An 18,445-nucleotide genomic window follows, 5' to 3' on the forward strand; every position below is an offset into this window, starting at 1 on the left:
CTTGCATAAATTACTTTTGGAATTTCAAAACACCATTTGAAATTCTTAGAAAAGTATGGTAAAGAGAGGAAATAAGTTATTTTTGGCTATTTTAATGCAATATAGTTTCATGGCTATCCGTTCCCTCTCTCACTCTTTCCTTCACACATCACATTATCACTATTGAGAAATCCTGGACAGCCGGGCTTTGGAAGGGTGGAAAGGGACTTTTTTGCTAACATTATTTTTTGTTTATGCAGGCCATGTGGAATCACTACAGCTAACAATGGCAAATATCTCGAGGCCAAAATGATCAATTGAAAGGTTCAACTTTTTAAGACACTCTTTCCTCGACAAATTTGAGTATGAAAAAAAATTTTAAGTCCTAAAAAAAATATGTATTCCCACCAATTGAGCCTTTCTCGTATTTAGAACAATGACCAAAATAACTTTATACATAAAGAAACAATTGAACCACATCAACAATATTGTATCATTCATATGCATGGTAAAGTTATGCAGATTATACATTTATGAGGAGGCAGGAGACCCATTCAGGTCCAACAAATTTGCCTATTACCGCATTTCTAAACCCTAATATGATGCAAATCTCTCGATGCCGTTGCTCTGAAAACCGCAAGAGGGCATTGAATTTGCTCATAAACCTTAAGAGCCCTAAAAGAACTATACAAATTTGTAGTTCAATCAAGCAAGATCTTTGATTCAGTGGTCTGAACTAATCTCCACCCTTCTGGCTCTTCCAGGTACTTCTTTGATTCAATGTATTCCTCAAGATTGAATATCGCCTTTTCCAAGTTTTGGCCTTTCTGTGCCTTTAGGGAGGGCAAAAACTTACGAGATATGACGTTCAAAACTTTTATGAATTGCCTTTTGTATCTCCTGTACAAAGCAAAACCAGCAACCTAACAAAAGATACATGTCAGCTGAAACTAAGAAGCCAATATGCATGTAAGTACGTAAAATGATTGTCAGATCACTATGTAAGCTACATACCTTTAGGAATGCATCCAGCACTACAGCAGTGTGTTTGTTAGGTGGGAGGTGGTTGAGAAACCTCGCAAGCCATGCCCAACCTTCCTTCAGGCCATGAAGGTTTCTATAATTCATGACATCCGTCTGCCACACAAAGCAAAGATTTAATACCACAGAAAGTGAGTGTAAGGGGCAGAATTTTAATCCAAAACCAAATAAGCCATCAAGCACCATAACACTTAGGCACAGAGAAAAGCTACAAAGGCAATCGTATACAGGAAATCAACACGATGAGTAGACAATAACATAATGGTTTGCTAGCCACAGCCATAACAAAAAAGGGTGGCTTCAACTCATGTTTTCGGATGAGTGAGGACCCAAATGTTCCAAACTCATTATCTTATTTTCCACCATCAATCTTCTGAAAAAAGAAAGGGATCCATCTAGGGTGCTATCTCAAAATAAGATTTGAACATCCATTGAAATTGAAACAGATGGTAGATCAATCAGATTTGGAGCTTTTTAGGAGCTTTAAACCCATTTCTTTTGTGATGGACAACGGCAGGATTTTGGAGCCTTTTTGGTTCTTCGATCCATGAAAATAATAGATTTTAAGGTGCGGCCATATGGGTTTACCACTACACCATGAACTGACCAGCCCCAACATGATTTGCATAAACATAAATACAAATAAACATTAATGCAAAGGAGACACAGACACAGAAGCATTAATACAAATAAACTGATCCAAAGGAGACAGACAGTTACACAAAGACACAATATACTTACCCAAACAAGAGAGAGAGAGAGAGAGAGAGAGAGAGAGAGAGAGAGATTAACCCATACACAAAATAACCCCCAAACACAATATGTAACAGTAGGAATTTTAATAAACAAGTTAGAAATAATTCAAATATTTTGACATTTTGATAAGTCAGCAATATCTTGAAAGTTCAATAGACGAGAAGAAAAGCTGTGATCTCGCAAACTCAGGGCCAGCAAAAACATTGGATCTACATTAAATTTCGATCATGTTCATTTCCATGCTATCCCAGTCAAATAAATTAACAGCCCAAGGATGAGGAAAAGAACCTGAACTAGTGCGGCATAAAGTCTGATGTACGCCACTGTGCGATCCAAGTAACTCTCTGTGCTTTCAATATGCCCATCTTCGTCTCGATAGCCAATCATTTTGTAGTATTCTTCTTCGGAATTGAAAGCAAACTAAAACCGAAAAACACAAGTAAAAGGTTTTATCTTTGAAATTACTAAATCATAAAAACTAGTTTAAGCATCTAAACAAGTTCCAAGAATTTTCTCACACATTTGTCTCTTTAAACAAAGCAATATATATGCATTGGAAATCACAACAAAGAACAAAATAAAACGTCGCCCCAAAGCAGGGGCATGCATGTATATGCAATGACAAGCACACCCATAAAATTAACATGGACGTCTCCTCATTTGTTCTGTACACAATGCAGCTAAGCTTGACTTCCAAGTAGAGGGTAAGTCAAGACAGAATTCCAAGGTCAAGATCTGCTAAGCTTAGTGAGAAGCACACATTTTATTTTCTTCTACTAATTGGACATTTCTTTCCAATCCATGTACTTTCTCATTTGGCAGCACCATCCAAATCAATTTGGTTGAATGGAGAATAAAGGGGGCTCGATAGCTGAAACTTGGGCATCTACAATGGCAACAAGTACCCAATGTCTCACACCTTATGACAAATTTTTATTTGATGTTTTTTCTTGATATGATATCTCGTAAACTTATTTCATGAACATTACATTCTAGCAAGAAAGATAAAAATCAATGAAGCAACAAAAAATAACATCTTACCTTTGAGAACTGGATATGCTTGGGGATAGTGTAAATGCAAGCCTTATGAAACTCCGCAAGTACCAGATCCATAGAAACTGGGACCTGAAGACAAGCAAGAAAAATCCATAAAACATGAAATGATACAAATGTTCCATATCAGCCACAAAAAATTCATTCTAAAGCCCTGTCTTGAGCATCTATGCCACCTAAGAAAGATAGGGAACTTTGTAAACTGTTAACTACAATATTAGAAAGAAAACCAATCTACATTTCCCTTAGTGTTTGATACCTGAGCAAATTCTGACAGGTAGAATGTCCAGATATGAGATGATACTTGACTATTATCATTTTGGAATATGCTATTTATTGTTCATAGCAAGACAAGTAGGATACATAATCTAAATCTAGTGTAGAGAAGAATATAGCAAAAGAGCAACATCCACAGATGCCATATTGCTTCAAGCTGTAGAGGTGATTGATGGGGAGTATCAGTGCGCCATACAGACTATTTTCCACACTAGGACTAAATACATTGAATTAGACTGTCACTGGATAACATATCAATAATTGATGACACTGATGGTCTTCCAAAAAATGCCTCATTATTTTATATTGGGAAATTTATTAAAATATGCTGAGCATCAACTATTTAAATTTCACCCATTTTCAATTATTCCAACTCTTGAAAGTGTATCTTTTGATGGTCTTTTCGAAATTCAATCAAAAGAAATGGGCAAAACGTTTGATAGTTCATCACACATAATAATTTCGAAAAAAAAAAAAGTTCAATAGCTCATCTCTTAGGTGTATTTGGAAAAATATGTTTTATATTGGGGGCAGTTTCGTATTTATTATGTGTATCTAAACTATTACACTTGAATGAATGTGATGCCATTTGTTTAACCAGAAATACTCTTTGTATGTAACAGTATTATTCGTTATTTTTCCTCCTCTCAACTTAATACCTTCCTCAAACACTCGTATTCCCAGGTCATCAAGAGTTAAAAGTCCTGAGTTTATGAGTGCAAGTGGGTGTGACTCTCATATGCAAGACAAAGGCCACATAAGCTGTAATTCATAATGTTCCTCAACAAAAAACTTGTAAGAACTTAAGAGGAACAAGTAAAGATGGATAGTCATTGAAAATTTCATTAAGCTAAAGAATAAATGTTATCCTTAGACACAATTTGCCCTTCCAGAATGTCGTGAAAGATGAATTCAAGACCTCCACTGTATGTTCAACAATAGTACATGCAAAACATCGTTAAACAGAGATTAAAAATTTCAAGACCAAAATACTGGTCACACAACTTATGTTTCAAGAAAATAATGGTCCTCCACCATTTAAACCAGTGTCTTAAAAAATGTTAATCCAGATTGGAAATCGTTGTAGACTGAACCTGTTCTGTGAATATATCAGGAATCAAGTGGTTCTAGAATGAACCAACCGTTTCCATCAAGGAAGTACACGATCTGGCATGGCTGGATCATTCAGTACCCACTTTGTATTTTTTAATATTTTTATTTTTGCTTTCAATTATTTTTATTTTTTTATGGCCCCATTCTCTCGGCCCCATTGCTGATCTGGATAGGTGATTCCACAATCTGGACCGGTTTCCCAGATGGCTGGTTCACCTGACTGATCCGAGTTTTTAAACATTGGATTAAACCAATGTTGCACAAAAGACAAGACAATGTCAGTCATAGATCTAAGGTAACAACGAAAGTAACACATCTTCCATCTCCAAGTGCAAATGCCAGATTTAGTGAAACAGAATGCATCATACAACTAAGAGTGTGCAACTGGCCAATACCTCATGGTCTTACAGAATGAATTACCACATCAATAACCTAATGGCTCTTACAGATGTTGATGGTACAACAGAATGTACTGAATTTCTAATACACAATAATGAATTCATATGCCACGAACCTGTGATGTAACGAGGACAATCAAGTAACCCAGTCCAAAAGCATCATGGTTCATATTCAGTGTCGGGGAATCGCACTGAGCGACAACCTGCAAAATTCAAAATATAAACAATAGCAACCGGAGGGCAACATTAGCCAGTTGATATAGGAAAGCAAAGAGAACAGAAAGAAAGAAGCGGCCAATCCATAAAGACAATTCAAATATTCAACTACGCACACACAGAAAAAGAGAGAAAGAGATTTGCACATTCATTCAAAATTTCGTAACGTATTAAGAAAGGGTGCAGTTGGCATACGGATGCATCCGTAGCTGTAGAGGTAAGGTGCGCCTTCAAATTTTATCATGGTATATAATTTTGATGTAAAATGTTCTTAGGATTATCTTAAAATCTATTTTTATATCTAATAATAAAATTTTAAATTTAAAAAATGGTTAAAATCAAGTAGATCTATAAACATATGAAAATCTTGAAAATTGACAGTATAGATAATATGTTGTAAAATGCACTATTTCTGAGACTTAAAATTTTTTTATTTTACATCGTCATATATCTCGATGTCGAGATGATCAATCAAAGGGTTTTTCAACATTAAAACTACCTTTTCCAATGGATTTTTGAGGTGCATCCATAGCTCTACATTATAAGGTTGCAACCTTATATAAACTTTTTCCATTAAGAAAAGCTATATAAGTTATGCCCAAGGGCATTCCAAGATCATAATAAAAAAAAAACTGACGTGGTGTGAGGTCTACCCATGCCATTCATTTAGTAGAAATACAAAAATTCTAGAGAATTGTGCCCAAAAGCATTCCAAGATCAATCCAAACTATGTAGTAGTCTAAGGCCAAGCAGTCTGTTGAATTACAACACTTTTGGATTTTCAACTTACTAATAATAGATGGACAATCCTGACAAGGATTGGGTGCCATTATCATCACCCAAAAACAGAGAGCCATTGTCATAAGAAAACATTTGCAGAGAATTCCATTTTGTTTTCCCAAAAATATAATTCTGACACATGGATACTTTAACATGGGTTCATATCAGTTCAGATACATAAAAAGAAATGCCAAAAAAAAAAAAAAAACTGATAAACTAATACTGTTAGCTGTTCACAGTTGTATCTCAATGCAACATAGTTTCCAAATGAGCAACTAGATGCTAAAGTACAGAAACCCCCAATAAAGTCAACAGGTACACATTCCTAGGCCAAGTCAAGCATCTCGAATAGGAGGATTGCTAGAAGGTATGTCCCACTCAAGCTGGCATAGACTTGTCATTCTAGTGAACTTGGTGCACAGAACATGAGTAATGCCTTTTATCTACTCTTAGATGCACTCATATAAGGATTGTCATATGGACCTAAGTTTCTAAGGATGGAAGTGAGTTAGCTTCACCCTGATTTGCACCTTGCATTGTACTTCACATGCTCTGGTGAGCAAATTGATTTGGCATTGGTCATTAGTTAACTCCCTACCCCCCCCCCCCCTCGTTAGTACATTCATTAGAAGCTAGAACATTATTTGGTGTTAGGGCCACTCACTCCTAGGAACGGCAACCATTGATTCTGAGAAGATTCAGATTCAAAGCTTCATCGTCCTACTCCAATTATGAATCTGGCATCTAATAATTAAACATGTAATCTTGCAAGAAATCAAGATTAAAAATATGACTGTACATCGCTAATGAGCCATCGGATCAACTTGTGAATTTATTGGTCAAATAACGACCAGAAACAGATTTCTCACGTACATGAGAACACAAGTTTAGTTTTCCTATCGTAGCCTATTTCGCAGAGAGAAGAGAGAATCAGGATATTAATCAAAAAAAATTTGTGGTTTTCTATTAATGATGCATCAAGATGTACTTGGATGGATTTCGGTTATAAAAACAAAGTTCACAATGTTTTTCAAATTTCCATTCCATGTTGTTAAACCTTTTTATGATCTTTTTGTGACTACTTGCCTTCGTAGTATTCTTTCTGAAAATGGGTCCTTCTATGTTTTCACGCCTTTATGCCCCCAACAAAAATGGAGGAGCCAAGAAGAAAAATAAAATTTGTTAGCATTCTCTAGTATCCTCTTTTAAATTCATGATCCAATACATTTTACTAAGGAAATTTTACTAAGGAAAAAGCTGTCGATGTGCTTACGCAGAGGTTGAAAGAATGAACAAGGAGGCATTCAGAAGGCTGAACTCAGGAGGGAGGCATTGCACTTGGTTCAAGAGTTGGATCACAAAGAGGACTATAGTTCACTCATACAGGAGGAACAAATACATGGTTTGGCTGATCTATGAAAATCCATTGTGCATCGACAAACCAGGGCTACTTGTTTCTATTCCATTCTATCTCATCGTATCACAATCTACGATATTTGAGAATCACCGTCAAGCCAATACCTCGGTGTACAACCAGGGATAATCCTTTGTTCGATAGCCCTGGGTGCATCAACAAATCACTGATATCTGACACAAACTTTTTCTAGGTAGTTCATAAATGATGGCAAGAGGGACTACCCAGTCCTTTCAATCAAGGTCCAAGGAGGAGACATGAGAATCAGATAGGGTTGGAGACAAATAATACTGATTGCCTTTAAACATTGTACACTCAGGATTTTTTATTCTAGAATGCAGATTGACTGCATATTGTTTGATTCTTTAGCAGGGCATGCAGCGCAGGCTTCAGAGGCTCCTTTCAAAAAGGAGAGTTAAGTAGTTTTGTTCACCAAGGATAGTGATCATGCCCTTAGGTCAAATGGTTTTACGTTTTAGGAGTTATGGGAGTTGGTCAGATCAAATCTCGTCGCAATGTTTTAAGGGAGGGTCCCATGAGTTGAAAGCGACATGCATAAGTCATATTCCCAAGATGTCAAATGTGGACAACATTGAGGATTATAGGCCTGATAGCTCTCAGAAGCCTTCAATAAGCTAATGCATTGACAACCAGATTGAGGAAACTTATTTTGTGATTTTGTCATCACAATGCTCGTACAACGCAGACAGTTTTGGGAGTTCAAACAGTGGCCTCAATGCCCATGAGTGGATAGATTCAAGACAATGGGTGGGTGTCATAGGTGATGTCATCAAGTGGATTCGGAGAACGACTACAATAATGTGATCAAGCTTTTCTTGATTATGACACAGCAAGGATAGGTTTCGAAGCTAGATGATAGAGATGGATGATGGCCCATGTATCCCTATGGTTTCTGATGATGGCCCATGTATCCCACCCTATGGTTTCTGATGATGATTCACTAGGTTAACCCATATGTTCTTTAGAACTTGAGGATTCTCGGCCAAGGTTAACCTATTGTGACTGTCTCACTTCAATTTGGTGATGGAGGTGCTTAGTTGCTCATTGAGGAGAGCCTCACCAACCATCAAATTCACAACACCACCACAACTTGCATTTAATCATAATAACAGTCCTCAATTGGATATTTCAATCTCTCGCACTATGGCAGATCCATTCCCTCCTATTACAATCTCTAAGAAGGTAAGCTTACTTACTTTGAAATAGATACAAGGTCAACTCATACTACATCTGTCAGGCATTCTCTACATGTAAATCCTCTAATTCTTCCTTTGGTGCACGCAACAACTCGTAAAGCATTTATTTTGACTTAAATTCACATGCTATTTCTTCCGAAATAAATATATAGTTTTTCCCTTGTATGTAGCAATGGGATTATAGAATCACAAAACATTGCCATTAGAAATTATCCAAATAACGATCACTTGGGCCACTACAAGACAAGTAACGTTCAGCTAAGAAGATATTCGCCCTAATTCCTACCTACCTAAATACATACACACATACATACATACATACAATATGTATATATATTATTATTGCAGTATTAGTCCGTGATTAGTCCGATCAGTCCTCTTCTCCACTATATTAATAGGATATCTATAGGGACTCTCTGATAATAAACATGGTTGAATGTCGTATTTTTCCAAAATCAGCAGTTTAAAACTACCTATCTCATAGATACAAAGAGAATACACTAGTTACAATTTTTAAATCCAAACCTCCTAGTTGTTGCAGAGACAAATCACAATTTCGAGCAGAAACTAATTCGAGTTGTTATAATCCTGTGTGAGAAAATCGTGGACATGATGTTTATGTTTATCCACATGCATTGGCGGTAAAGCAAGAGTGAAGGAGGGGAGTAATTTTAGAATCACTCTTGCATAGAAAGATAAATGTAGAAAATGTTGAGAGAACAGCCATTGTCTATTCTTTCGCTTGTTTTCAGAGAGGCTAATGTGGTGGCAGACTCCCTTTAAAAGAGTTGTCAAAAGGAACTCTTTGGAGGGCACGCCCCCCAGATTTCATTACATTTCTTTTATTTTTTCATGTAGCTGGTTTGGCCCTATGATAGGGTCGCAATATAATTTTTCTTTGTATCTTCCTATTTTATATAATGGAAAACGGCTAGGCGCCCTATCCTTACTGACTTTACCCAAAAAACGAAAAGAAGAAAAAAAAAAAAAAAAAAAAAAAAGCCCGTCTATATTAACATCTAGAAGAAAAGAAAGAAACAAAAACATAAATTGTTGAATTGAGTTAGTCACCTAAGATCTAATTAATGCAATAGTCGCACACAAAGTTCTTTGAAGCAAAAACTTAATCCAATTTTATATATATTACCATTTTGGCAAATGCTGATATTGAAATAGACTGGGGGCATGCAGGATCTTGAATAATTTCGACCAAGTCATGTAACTTAGAGCTGCAGAAGTACAAGAAAAAAAAGATATAGGAAACAAAAGTCAAAGTCAATTACATCATTCTAAATTAACAAGTTTGGCATATAAAGTTCGAATATATAATCGATAGCAAATATGACAACACTCCTCATACAGCAATACCAGAAAAGAATATAATAAGAAATAAGAATTGGAGAAGATAAAAGCAAGTGACGCAGATATTCAACAACAAGAAATTATTCCTCTCAAACTTTAGCCCTATGATATATGATGCTTTATAGTAATACAATTTCAATTATCCATACAGCATAAGATTACGAAAACAAATTTTAATAAAAATTTATCTGTCAATAAGTTGTAAGACCAAAGTGTCGAAGGCTCAACACTTTTCTACTGAACATGACTAGTGTGGAAAGAATTCAAACAAGGAAGAGGCAAGTATAGTTTTTGAGGTTGGGACAACCATAACCTTAAATAGAAGGGTAAAACAAATAATACAATGCACAATAGAGGGTTTATGCATAGGCAACTATCTATTTTAAGTTCCAAATAAATTCTAGCTCATTCAACACCTCCCCAAAGTTGCACAACAAATACAAAGTACTGCTATCTTGAATATGCATAACTAGAACTTCTCTTAAAAGAAGGTAAAGCTAAAATATTGGTCAATTGATTTCAAACATAACATAGTTGGCCTTTTAATGGATCACATGATCTCGAGTAAAGTAGCAATCCATCATTATCAGCTTGGCATGCTCGTAATATATGAAATTTTAGGAAATATGAAATGCACTTAGAATATCAAGGCTTTTTCAACATGAAATTCTAAGGCCCCATTTGGGGCATAGGTTTTTCAAAATCCATTTTACCTTGTTCGTGTCCCCTTTTTCATTCCAAACCAAGGTTTCCACTCCCTGTTTCCTTTTTCATTCCAAACCAAGGTTTCCAGTCCCTGTTTTGTGAGGACTTGGAAATTCTCGAAAACACTGGGTATCTCCAAATCTAGTTTTTAGCAAACCAGGTTTAGATTGCCAAAAATTTTCAACTCACCAAAGATCCCCTTCCGTCCTCTCCCCACCCTGTCACAGACCACCTTATCTCTCTAAAAATTGAAGACCTCTCTCCACCCTGCAATTCTTTCATCACAGACCACCTCGCATGACCCCATAACTCAACCAAAGACCTTCTCTCATTTCCCAGTAACTCATTTAAAGACCACCTTCTCCCTCTACCCTGTTACTCAACTAAAAAATTGGCATCCAGCTTCCATTATGTTGGGATCAAGATCCCTAAAATACAAGGCATACAAACAATGATACAACTATAGGGAGCCTCTAGCCTATCAATCACACGCCTCCTGATCCAGAACCTAATCGCGAATATGTTTTGTACTCCCTAATTTATTCAGAAAGAATTTTGTTCAATGACAGGATAGTAATTTTCTATCCATAAAATCCTTGGATGCACAAAAGCGACGTCATGTGTCAAACCAACATCATTAAAGCTCAGACAATTGTTTGATCACATTTTTAATGTCTGGATAGTTGTAAGACAACATCATTAAAGGCTGGACAAAGCATAATTGTAATTACTACTTCATAGTTGACGGGATTGGAAAAGGGATTCAAATGAAGATCCCCATGGTTGAGAGTCTTCCCCATACAATGCATATATAAGGACCGAGATCGCCCAAAATTTTAAGGATCTCGATCCAAACCGTCTGGGGATCTTAATACCGACCTTTTAGGATCTCAAGTTCAACCTTTTGGGGATTTGCTAAAGAGCATGGGGATTTGCTAAAGAGCATAATAGTCTAGAACTATATATTCTCTTTAAAGAAGGAATCTTTTTATTTAGAACCAACAAGCAATGCAGCTCTATTAAAAGTACAGTTACATTGCTGGCTATATGTAAAGAAAATTACATTGCTGGCTATATCCGTTTGGTCATTAACTTCGTCTTTGAGGTGGGAATCAAGATCCCTAATATTGGGGATTGAGATTCCAAGGCTAGAATGCCACCAGTTTGGAAGATCCAAAAACTGCTAGAATGCCACCAGGTTGGAAGATCCAAAAACTATGTACTAGTTTGACCTTATGTTACCGAGCACTATCATTTCCTTCAACCTATAAATTATTTTCTATAATTATGGACAAACTAGTAACTTGACTTGGTGACACATATGCACAAGGGAGCAGTAACTAGTGTGCAAACAACTAGTGGAGCGACGAGTGAATTTTCAGCAACAATAGCTCTATACCAAGGGTCAACATTGAGCCCATACCTCTTTTTTTTTTTCTAACATTAACACAAGCTTTCCATTAATCTCAAGTACGGTTTATAAGATGTACAATAATAACAGAAAATCCAAAAAGATTAACAACCAAGGAAGAGCAGATAACTCCCCCCTTGGCAAGACAATCTGCTTCCTCATTAGCCTCCCTATAACAATGACGAAGATCAGTATTAAGGATCGAAACCTTATCCCTAATTTCATGAAACAAAGGACCTTAACCTCCAAGGACTATTTGATATCTCCTCTACTCCAAGCTATAACATTCGCCGTATCTCCTTCGATTATCTTTCCACCCTCCCATCTAGAAAGCAACTTCAAACCTTCTAACAAGCCACGAGCTTCAGCCTCGTTAGAGGTAGTGAAACCACATGGGCCAAAATATGAGCATAAGATGTGACCCAAACTGTTTCTAATCAGTCCACCATAACCAGCTGCGCCTGGATTGCCAAAACTACTTCCATCAAAGTTCAACTTGATTGAATTAGTAGGAGGCGGAAACTACACAGCAGCTCTTCGATTAGTGTTAACAAAGGCCAAAATTGCCACTGCCAAAGGATCATTAATAATTTGGCTCTTAGGAGTTAATCAACTATCTTTATGAGATGAAAACCAATCTGGTGCTAAAGCCATAATATTCAATTTTAAGATGGAGAGCTCTTTGCAAATCCCTTCGAATACCCTTCTATTTCTCTCCTTCCACAAGCCCCAAATGACACTTACCCAAATAGAGCGCCAAAGAAAAGTACTCACCCTCGGGATACCAGGAGTCAGCCATTGGTTAATGAGTGATCTACAATCTGCTGGGACAAGTAGGGAAAGATTGATGCTCTAACGAGCCCAATCCCAAAGGTTAACGATGAAGGGACATCGAAGAAACAAGTGTTGGGCCGTATCGTCAATAGCTTTACATACAATGCAATATTGCAGCCCCGCTTCCTTAGGTTGTTATCCACTGTCGCTAACTTGTCTTTACACAAGATCCATAATAACAATTGTACTTTTAGAGGTACATGCAATTTCTAGATAACAAAAACCTTGGATCCAATTGTCTACTGCAATCGCAAAGCAATAAAGCATATGCTAATTTGACCGAAAAATCTTCTGAGTTAGAAAGATCCCAAATAACGGCATCCTCTTGATTAGGAGTAAGGAAGACATTGTTTAACATATCAAACAATGTTTTGATATTCTGGAATAAAGTTATCTGTCACTCTTTTGTACCTGCAATGAATAGACCAAACAGTGTTAAAATAAGCATCCCCACTAGCCTCTTTAATCGAGACTAGTGGATTAGTAACTTTTGAGCCCATACCACTCTATCTTAATTATGGACGACTTAACAAGGCATTTACAAGATGTGCTACCGTGGTATATTTTGCTCACAGATGATATAGTTTTGATCGATGAGATCCGAAGCAGCGTCAACGCAAAGTTAGAACTTTGTAAGGATACCCTAGTAACTAAAGGTTTTAAAATTAGCCAGACTAAGACAAAGTATATGGAATGCAAGTTTAGTAATAATAGGAGTAGAGACAAGGAAGTAGTTAAAGACTGACGGCCAAGAAATACCAAAAAGAGCGTACTTTCAATAGCTTGGGTCAATCCAGGAAAATAGGGAGATTGAGAAGGATGTCGCACATAGAATTAGAGCTGGGTAGGAGAAGTGAAGATGTGCAACCGGAGTTTAATGTGATCGCCGCATATTAATGAAGCTCAAAGAGAAGTTCTATTGGACAGTTGTGAGGCTAGTTTTGCTTTATGGTCAGAATGTTGGGCAGTCAAGAAACAACATACCCAACGGATGAGCGTAGCTGAGATTAGGATATTGAGATCTATGAGTGGCAAGAAAAGAAGGGATAGAACTCAAAATGAATACATTCAAGATAACTAGATGTGATTCCAATAGGCCATAAGATGAGATAAAGTAGACTTAGGTGTGTTAGTTATGTGCAGCACAATCCCAGTACAAGACCTATTAGGAGGTGCGAGTTGGTTTAAGTAGAAGGCTCGAAAGGGCAAGGGTAGGCCCAAAAGGATATAGTTGGAAGTAGTGAGAAAAGATATAGAGACTTATAGCCTCACTGAAGATATGGCCCCTAATAGAGCAGAATGGCGGACCAGAATTGGTGTAGCCAGCCCCAAATAGTTGGGAAAAAGCTTTGATGATGATGATGGACAAACTAGTAACTTTTCCCATGCTTGGACAGTTGTAGATAATAGCACTAATACCTAGATATTGCATCAAAGTAACTATTGTTTTCCCTTATATTAATATTACCTAAAATACTATTGTTCGCATGCATACAAGGAATAGAATTTTTCCATCAAAAAAGGGTGAATTTTTTTTTTTTATGATGCCATATTCATGGCCTAAGAAGCACGTTCCCCTTTATTAGAAAAATGTGATCCACCTGCATCCCTCACTCTGAAATGCAGGATCGCAATGCAAGGGCAAGACTTGACACCTTGGAATGGCTATCCTAGTAATTATCTGCGGATCCAATGGTTCAAACTCCACCTGAATTTCTCCTTGCAAGTCTATCACGAACCAATCAAGTTCACAAGTCAGCCTTGAGCAAGTTGATTTTTTAAACAAAAATAATCACAAGGACCAAAGATTGTTAGTAAGACTGTTTACTTAAATATGTGCACTCCATCTCCTTGAGAGCTGTCAATGCAACACAACATTTTAGAAAGTACTAGTATTCTACAAGATACTATACAGCATCATTTCTCAAACCTACTGAATACAATTTTCCCTCATGATTTTAGTGTATAGTACACTTTGTATATGTGCTTAGATCATCTTTCTACATTTTTGCATACTACTAGTTTCTCCAATAATTGGATAAAATTGTAAGTCACTGATGTCTATAAACTGGCAGCAATAACAAATAAGACACCAATAAAATGTAAAACTGAATACATGCTAGGGGTCTTCTTCAGCATATATGAACATTTATCCCTCACCTTATATTCAACTGGCTACCGGTTATTTGGCGTACGCGTAAGTAAATTTTTTGTTCAAAGCTTTTGAATTCCTACATAAAGAATTTAATGCAATGAGTGAACCAGCATCACCAAAAATAATATCTCATGTGTTTTACTAGCAACAAGAAAAACTAACATATGAGCCTCAACATTTTAAAAATACTGAATAGCAAAAACATTAAAAGTTACAAAATAATATATGAAGCAACAGGATAGAGGAATGCATAAAATAAAGGGAAAATTACAAAATACTATCTATACAACTTACCCACCAGCTAACCTTTCCTCTCATTGTTTTCCCCACAACCACCTTTCCTAACAAATACCCCCCCAATCCAAAAAAAAAGACAAAAGTGACTAAACTACCCCCCTCTCTCTCCTCATGGCTTTTACCCACGACTCTCTTTCCATGCGTTTTACCCACGCGCTCCAGCAATGCATAGACTCACTTCGGCAATGAAGACACGCACTCTAGCAATGCAGAGGGTCGCTCTGGCAATGAAGACGCACTCCAGCAATGCAAGGACTGGCTTTGACAATACACCTTCTGCAGCCACAACACACGCTCCAGCAATGCAGAGGGTCGCTCCGGCAATGAAGACACGTGGTCTAGCAATGTACCATGAAGACACGCACTCCAGCAATGCAAGGATTGGCTTCGGCAGTACACCTTCTGGAACCACAGCGCTCCGACAGTTGAATAGGTCACTCCAGCAAGACAAGCGCTCTGACAGTACAAAGACGTGCTCCAGCAGTACACCTTCTAGAGCCACATTGCTCCGACGGTTGAATTGGTTGCTCCGGCAATACGCTACTTGGGACTGCCAATTGACTGTTTTTTTGTATGAAAAGTGCATTTCCATCCAAAAAATAACAAATTTTTACCTTGGGGGGTTTTTGCGAGAAAAGCTGGTTGTGGGGAAAAAAGTGAAAGGAAAGGTTAGCTGAAGTTGCATAGATAGTATACTTGGTGGGGGGGGGGGGGGGGGGTTGTTTGTAATTTTCCCTAAAATAAATACACAAAGGCAACATAGACAATTAAAAGGAAGGAAAAGGTCTCGGTTAAAAGGATAAAAATTACAACAAACTGATATATGATTCCCCTAGTGCCATGAAGTACAATGTGTGGTCTAAAATTCAAGAGGGGAAAATATAGTAAAACAGAAATGGATAGCGCAAATCAGTAGTCCAATCCCGCCCCTTCCCTCATCAATTTCTACAATGTTGGCAACCTACAAGAGTGTATCATCATCCATCCAAGCCTTATCCCAAATATTTGGGGTCTGGTACCTGCCCTACAAGAGTGAATGAGTAGGCTAAATAGAAGAACCTGAGTTACGCAAGACCCTCAATATTTATAATCAACCACTAACCAAATAAGATGCGGGCAAAGATCATGGACAAATGGAGACAGATATAGCAATAGGCGAACAAGGAGAAAAATGAGAAGAGAGAGGAAAATGGAAAACAAGTGAATAAAATCAAACTTAATGCTAAAAGTTCCCAAATGTCAAGGAAACAATTCCAACTTCGTCCATGGTTAACCAATTTTGCATCTTGTGATGTGGCAAAATGGGCATCCAATACATCAAACTCTCTTTGATGAGGTTTGTAGGCACCACTAATATGGAGAATGTTTTCGAGCCCACCCAATGATATTTGAGGAATCAGCCTCAACCCATGCGGATGCAAAAAGAAACTCAATAAAGATTATCATTTCTTCAATGAAACTCATGCCTCTGCTTCAAATGTATCACAATTTTCTAACAATTTTCCAGGTGGATCCAAGTGGCCTCAAGAACAAGGATGAAGCTATATCTGATGTCACCTCAAACCCGCACTAGACAATGAATCCAAAGCAAGATACCAAAGCCACAAGGATATATTACACTGTAACACCCCAAAAGGATGTGTAAATGACTTAAGTCCTTCATGTGGAATAGGTTTTGAAGTTAAATCTTCAGCAAGAAATGCAGTATCAATCGTCATAAATGTGCCAAACAAACTTTGAATACAGCAAGGCTAATGAAAACATTAAAAATCAAACCAAAATGGAACAAAAAAGGAAAAATGGGAATAAGGCTTGGTTCTTTCACTTAAGAAGATTATGGATTAGCACTTAAAGTGCTGGACTATTGTCAGTAAAGGGACTAGTAGTAGAAACCATAGTTGTTGGAAACACCTGGGAACCCGAACGGTTTTAGGAACCGGAATCACGGCCGGCTAGAGGATTCCTGCCTTAGGAATCGTTGTTCGTACAATAGGAATCGTTAGAAACGAGATTCCTAGTTTTTGTTAATCATGTTTCGACCGAAATAGATCCAAGCTTCATCCACCTATGGAATCGAGATTCAGTCCTCCTTGGAATCGGGATTTCCATCCCCCTGGAATCGACACTCCAGGAGTCAAGATTCTTTAATATGCGGAATTGAGTTTTTGACTTATGTGGAACATAGATATGTTGTTGTTTCGAATCGTGATTCTAACATATTTGAAATCAAGTTTTTAAAGTATATAAATCAGAGATCCATGTCAGTTTGAGATCGAGATTTACAATGATATGGACTATGGAATGTGTTTGACGACCCCTGCTAGGACTCAAGATTTCTTTCGTATGGAGAAGGAAGCCACAAGCACATCTTGAACCTCATCAACTTTAGAACCTATATTGGATGTCTCTTATTAAAAGGTTTCCCAAATTTTAAAATGATCATGTTGACTATTTAACTTATGGTCATTATATACAAAAGACAAGTAATCCTAAATTGTGATTTTGACTTCATTATTATAAAGACAAAATAGGATTATATCTACGTCATGGTTTTACTTTTAATGTATGCGTTGTATTTACCAATTATATTTTAAATTTAAAGTACAAGCTATCCAAGGCGGCACAAGTAAAATAATGAAACCCTACAACCACTAAAAGCATTCGATATATTTGGGAACGTCTACCCCCAATTAATGGGTACAAGTTTTCAAAGATGTGTTGGATCGAGATTCTGAAATTAAGGAATCCAGTTTCCTTGGTTCCGATAAATAGTTTCTAAAGACGTGTTGAATCGAGATTCCGAAATTAAGAAATCGAGTTTCCTTGGTTCCGAAAAAAGGTTTCTAAAGATGTGTCAAATCGAGATTCTGAAATTAAGGAATCAAGTTTCCTTGGTTCCGAAAAACAGTTTCCGTGGAGATTCTTTAACAGAAACGCAGAATCGGGTTTCGGAACCGGAAACGCGAGGTTGTTGGAGAGATTCCGGTTACTATGGTAGAAACACTTGCAATTTTCCTTTTAATGTGAATGTCCTCATTAGTCTGACACTCTTAGAACTGGACCAAAGTTCATGCGGTGAAACTCTTGAAATATCCAACAAAAGAGCACAACAAAAATGCCACATGGAGCTTCAAGTTTATTCTTTAGAAGTTGAAGTAAAAGGTTGTGATTATAAACACTTATCAATCAAAGGGTTGAACAGTCCCAAAAGCTTCCTGATCTTCTGGATTTAATCTTGGCAGTCAGTTTCTATATATCTAGGGCACCCACCTAGTATGTGGAATTGTAGGCACCTTAGTGAAATTTGCCTCGGAGAGCTATACCATCAAATATCAGAAAAATGAGCTTTAATCGAGAAGGAGGATGCGGGGAGCAGAGGCCACAAATCAAACCAGACAGCTTGGCACATAGCATTTAGTTAATAATATTCATCATCAT

At 37.2% G+C, this 18,445-nt stretch overlaps 1 protein-coding gene across 6 annotated transcripts in view; it reads right to left on the minus strand.

The window, feature by feature from the left end:
- Positions 1–406: 406 nt before the first annotated feature.
- GLE1 (nucleoporin GLE1-like protein) overlaps positions 407–18,445 on the minus strand; it is a 34,617-nt gene continuing 16,578 nt past the window's right edge. For 4 of the 6 annotated variants that reach the window (XM_011627876.3, XM_088868741.1, XM_020672073.2 and 1 more), the window contains exons 9-15: positions 14,716–14,786; positions 9,391–9,472; positions 4,733–4,819; positions 2,818–2,901; positions 2,065–2,196; positions 994–1,116; positions 407–902 (exon numbers count right to left, since the gene is read on the minus strand). In XM_011627876.3, coding sequence (XP_011626178.1) covers positions 681–902; positions 994–1,116; positions 2,065–2,196; positions 2,818–2,901; positions 4,733–4,819; positions 9,391–9,472; positions 14,716–14,786 — 801 coding nt within the window. In that variant the 3' untranslated portion in view covers positions 407–680. Of the gene's footprint in view, positions 903–993; positions 1,117–2,064; positions 2,197–2,817; positions 2,902–4,732; positions 4,820–9,390; positions 9,473–14,715; positions 14,787–18,445 lie in introns of those variants that run through there. The other 2 variants (XM_088868743.1, XM_088868742.1) reach the window with 1 other exon arrangement.

The sequence above is a fragment of the Amborella trichopoda genome, chromosome 6, assembly GCF_054954075.1.
Source record: "Amborella trichopoda isolate Santa Cruz 75 chromosome 6, AtrichopodaSantaCruz75HAP2 v2.0, whole genome shotgun sequence".
NCBI lineage: Eukaryota > Viridiplantae > Streptophyta > Magnoliopsida > Amborellales > Amborellaceae > Amborella > Amborella trichopoda.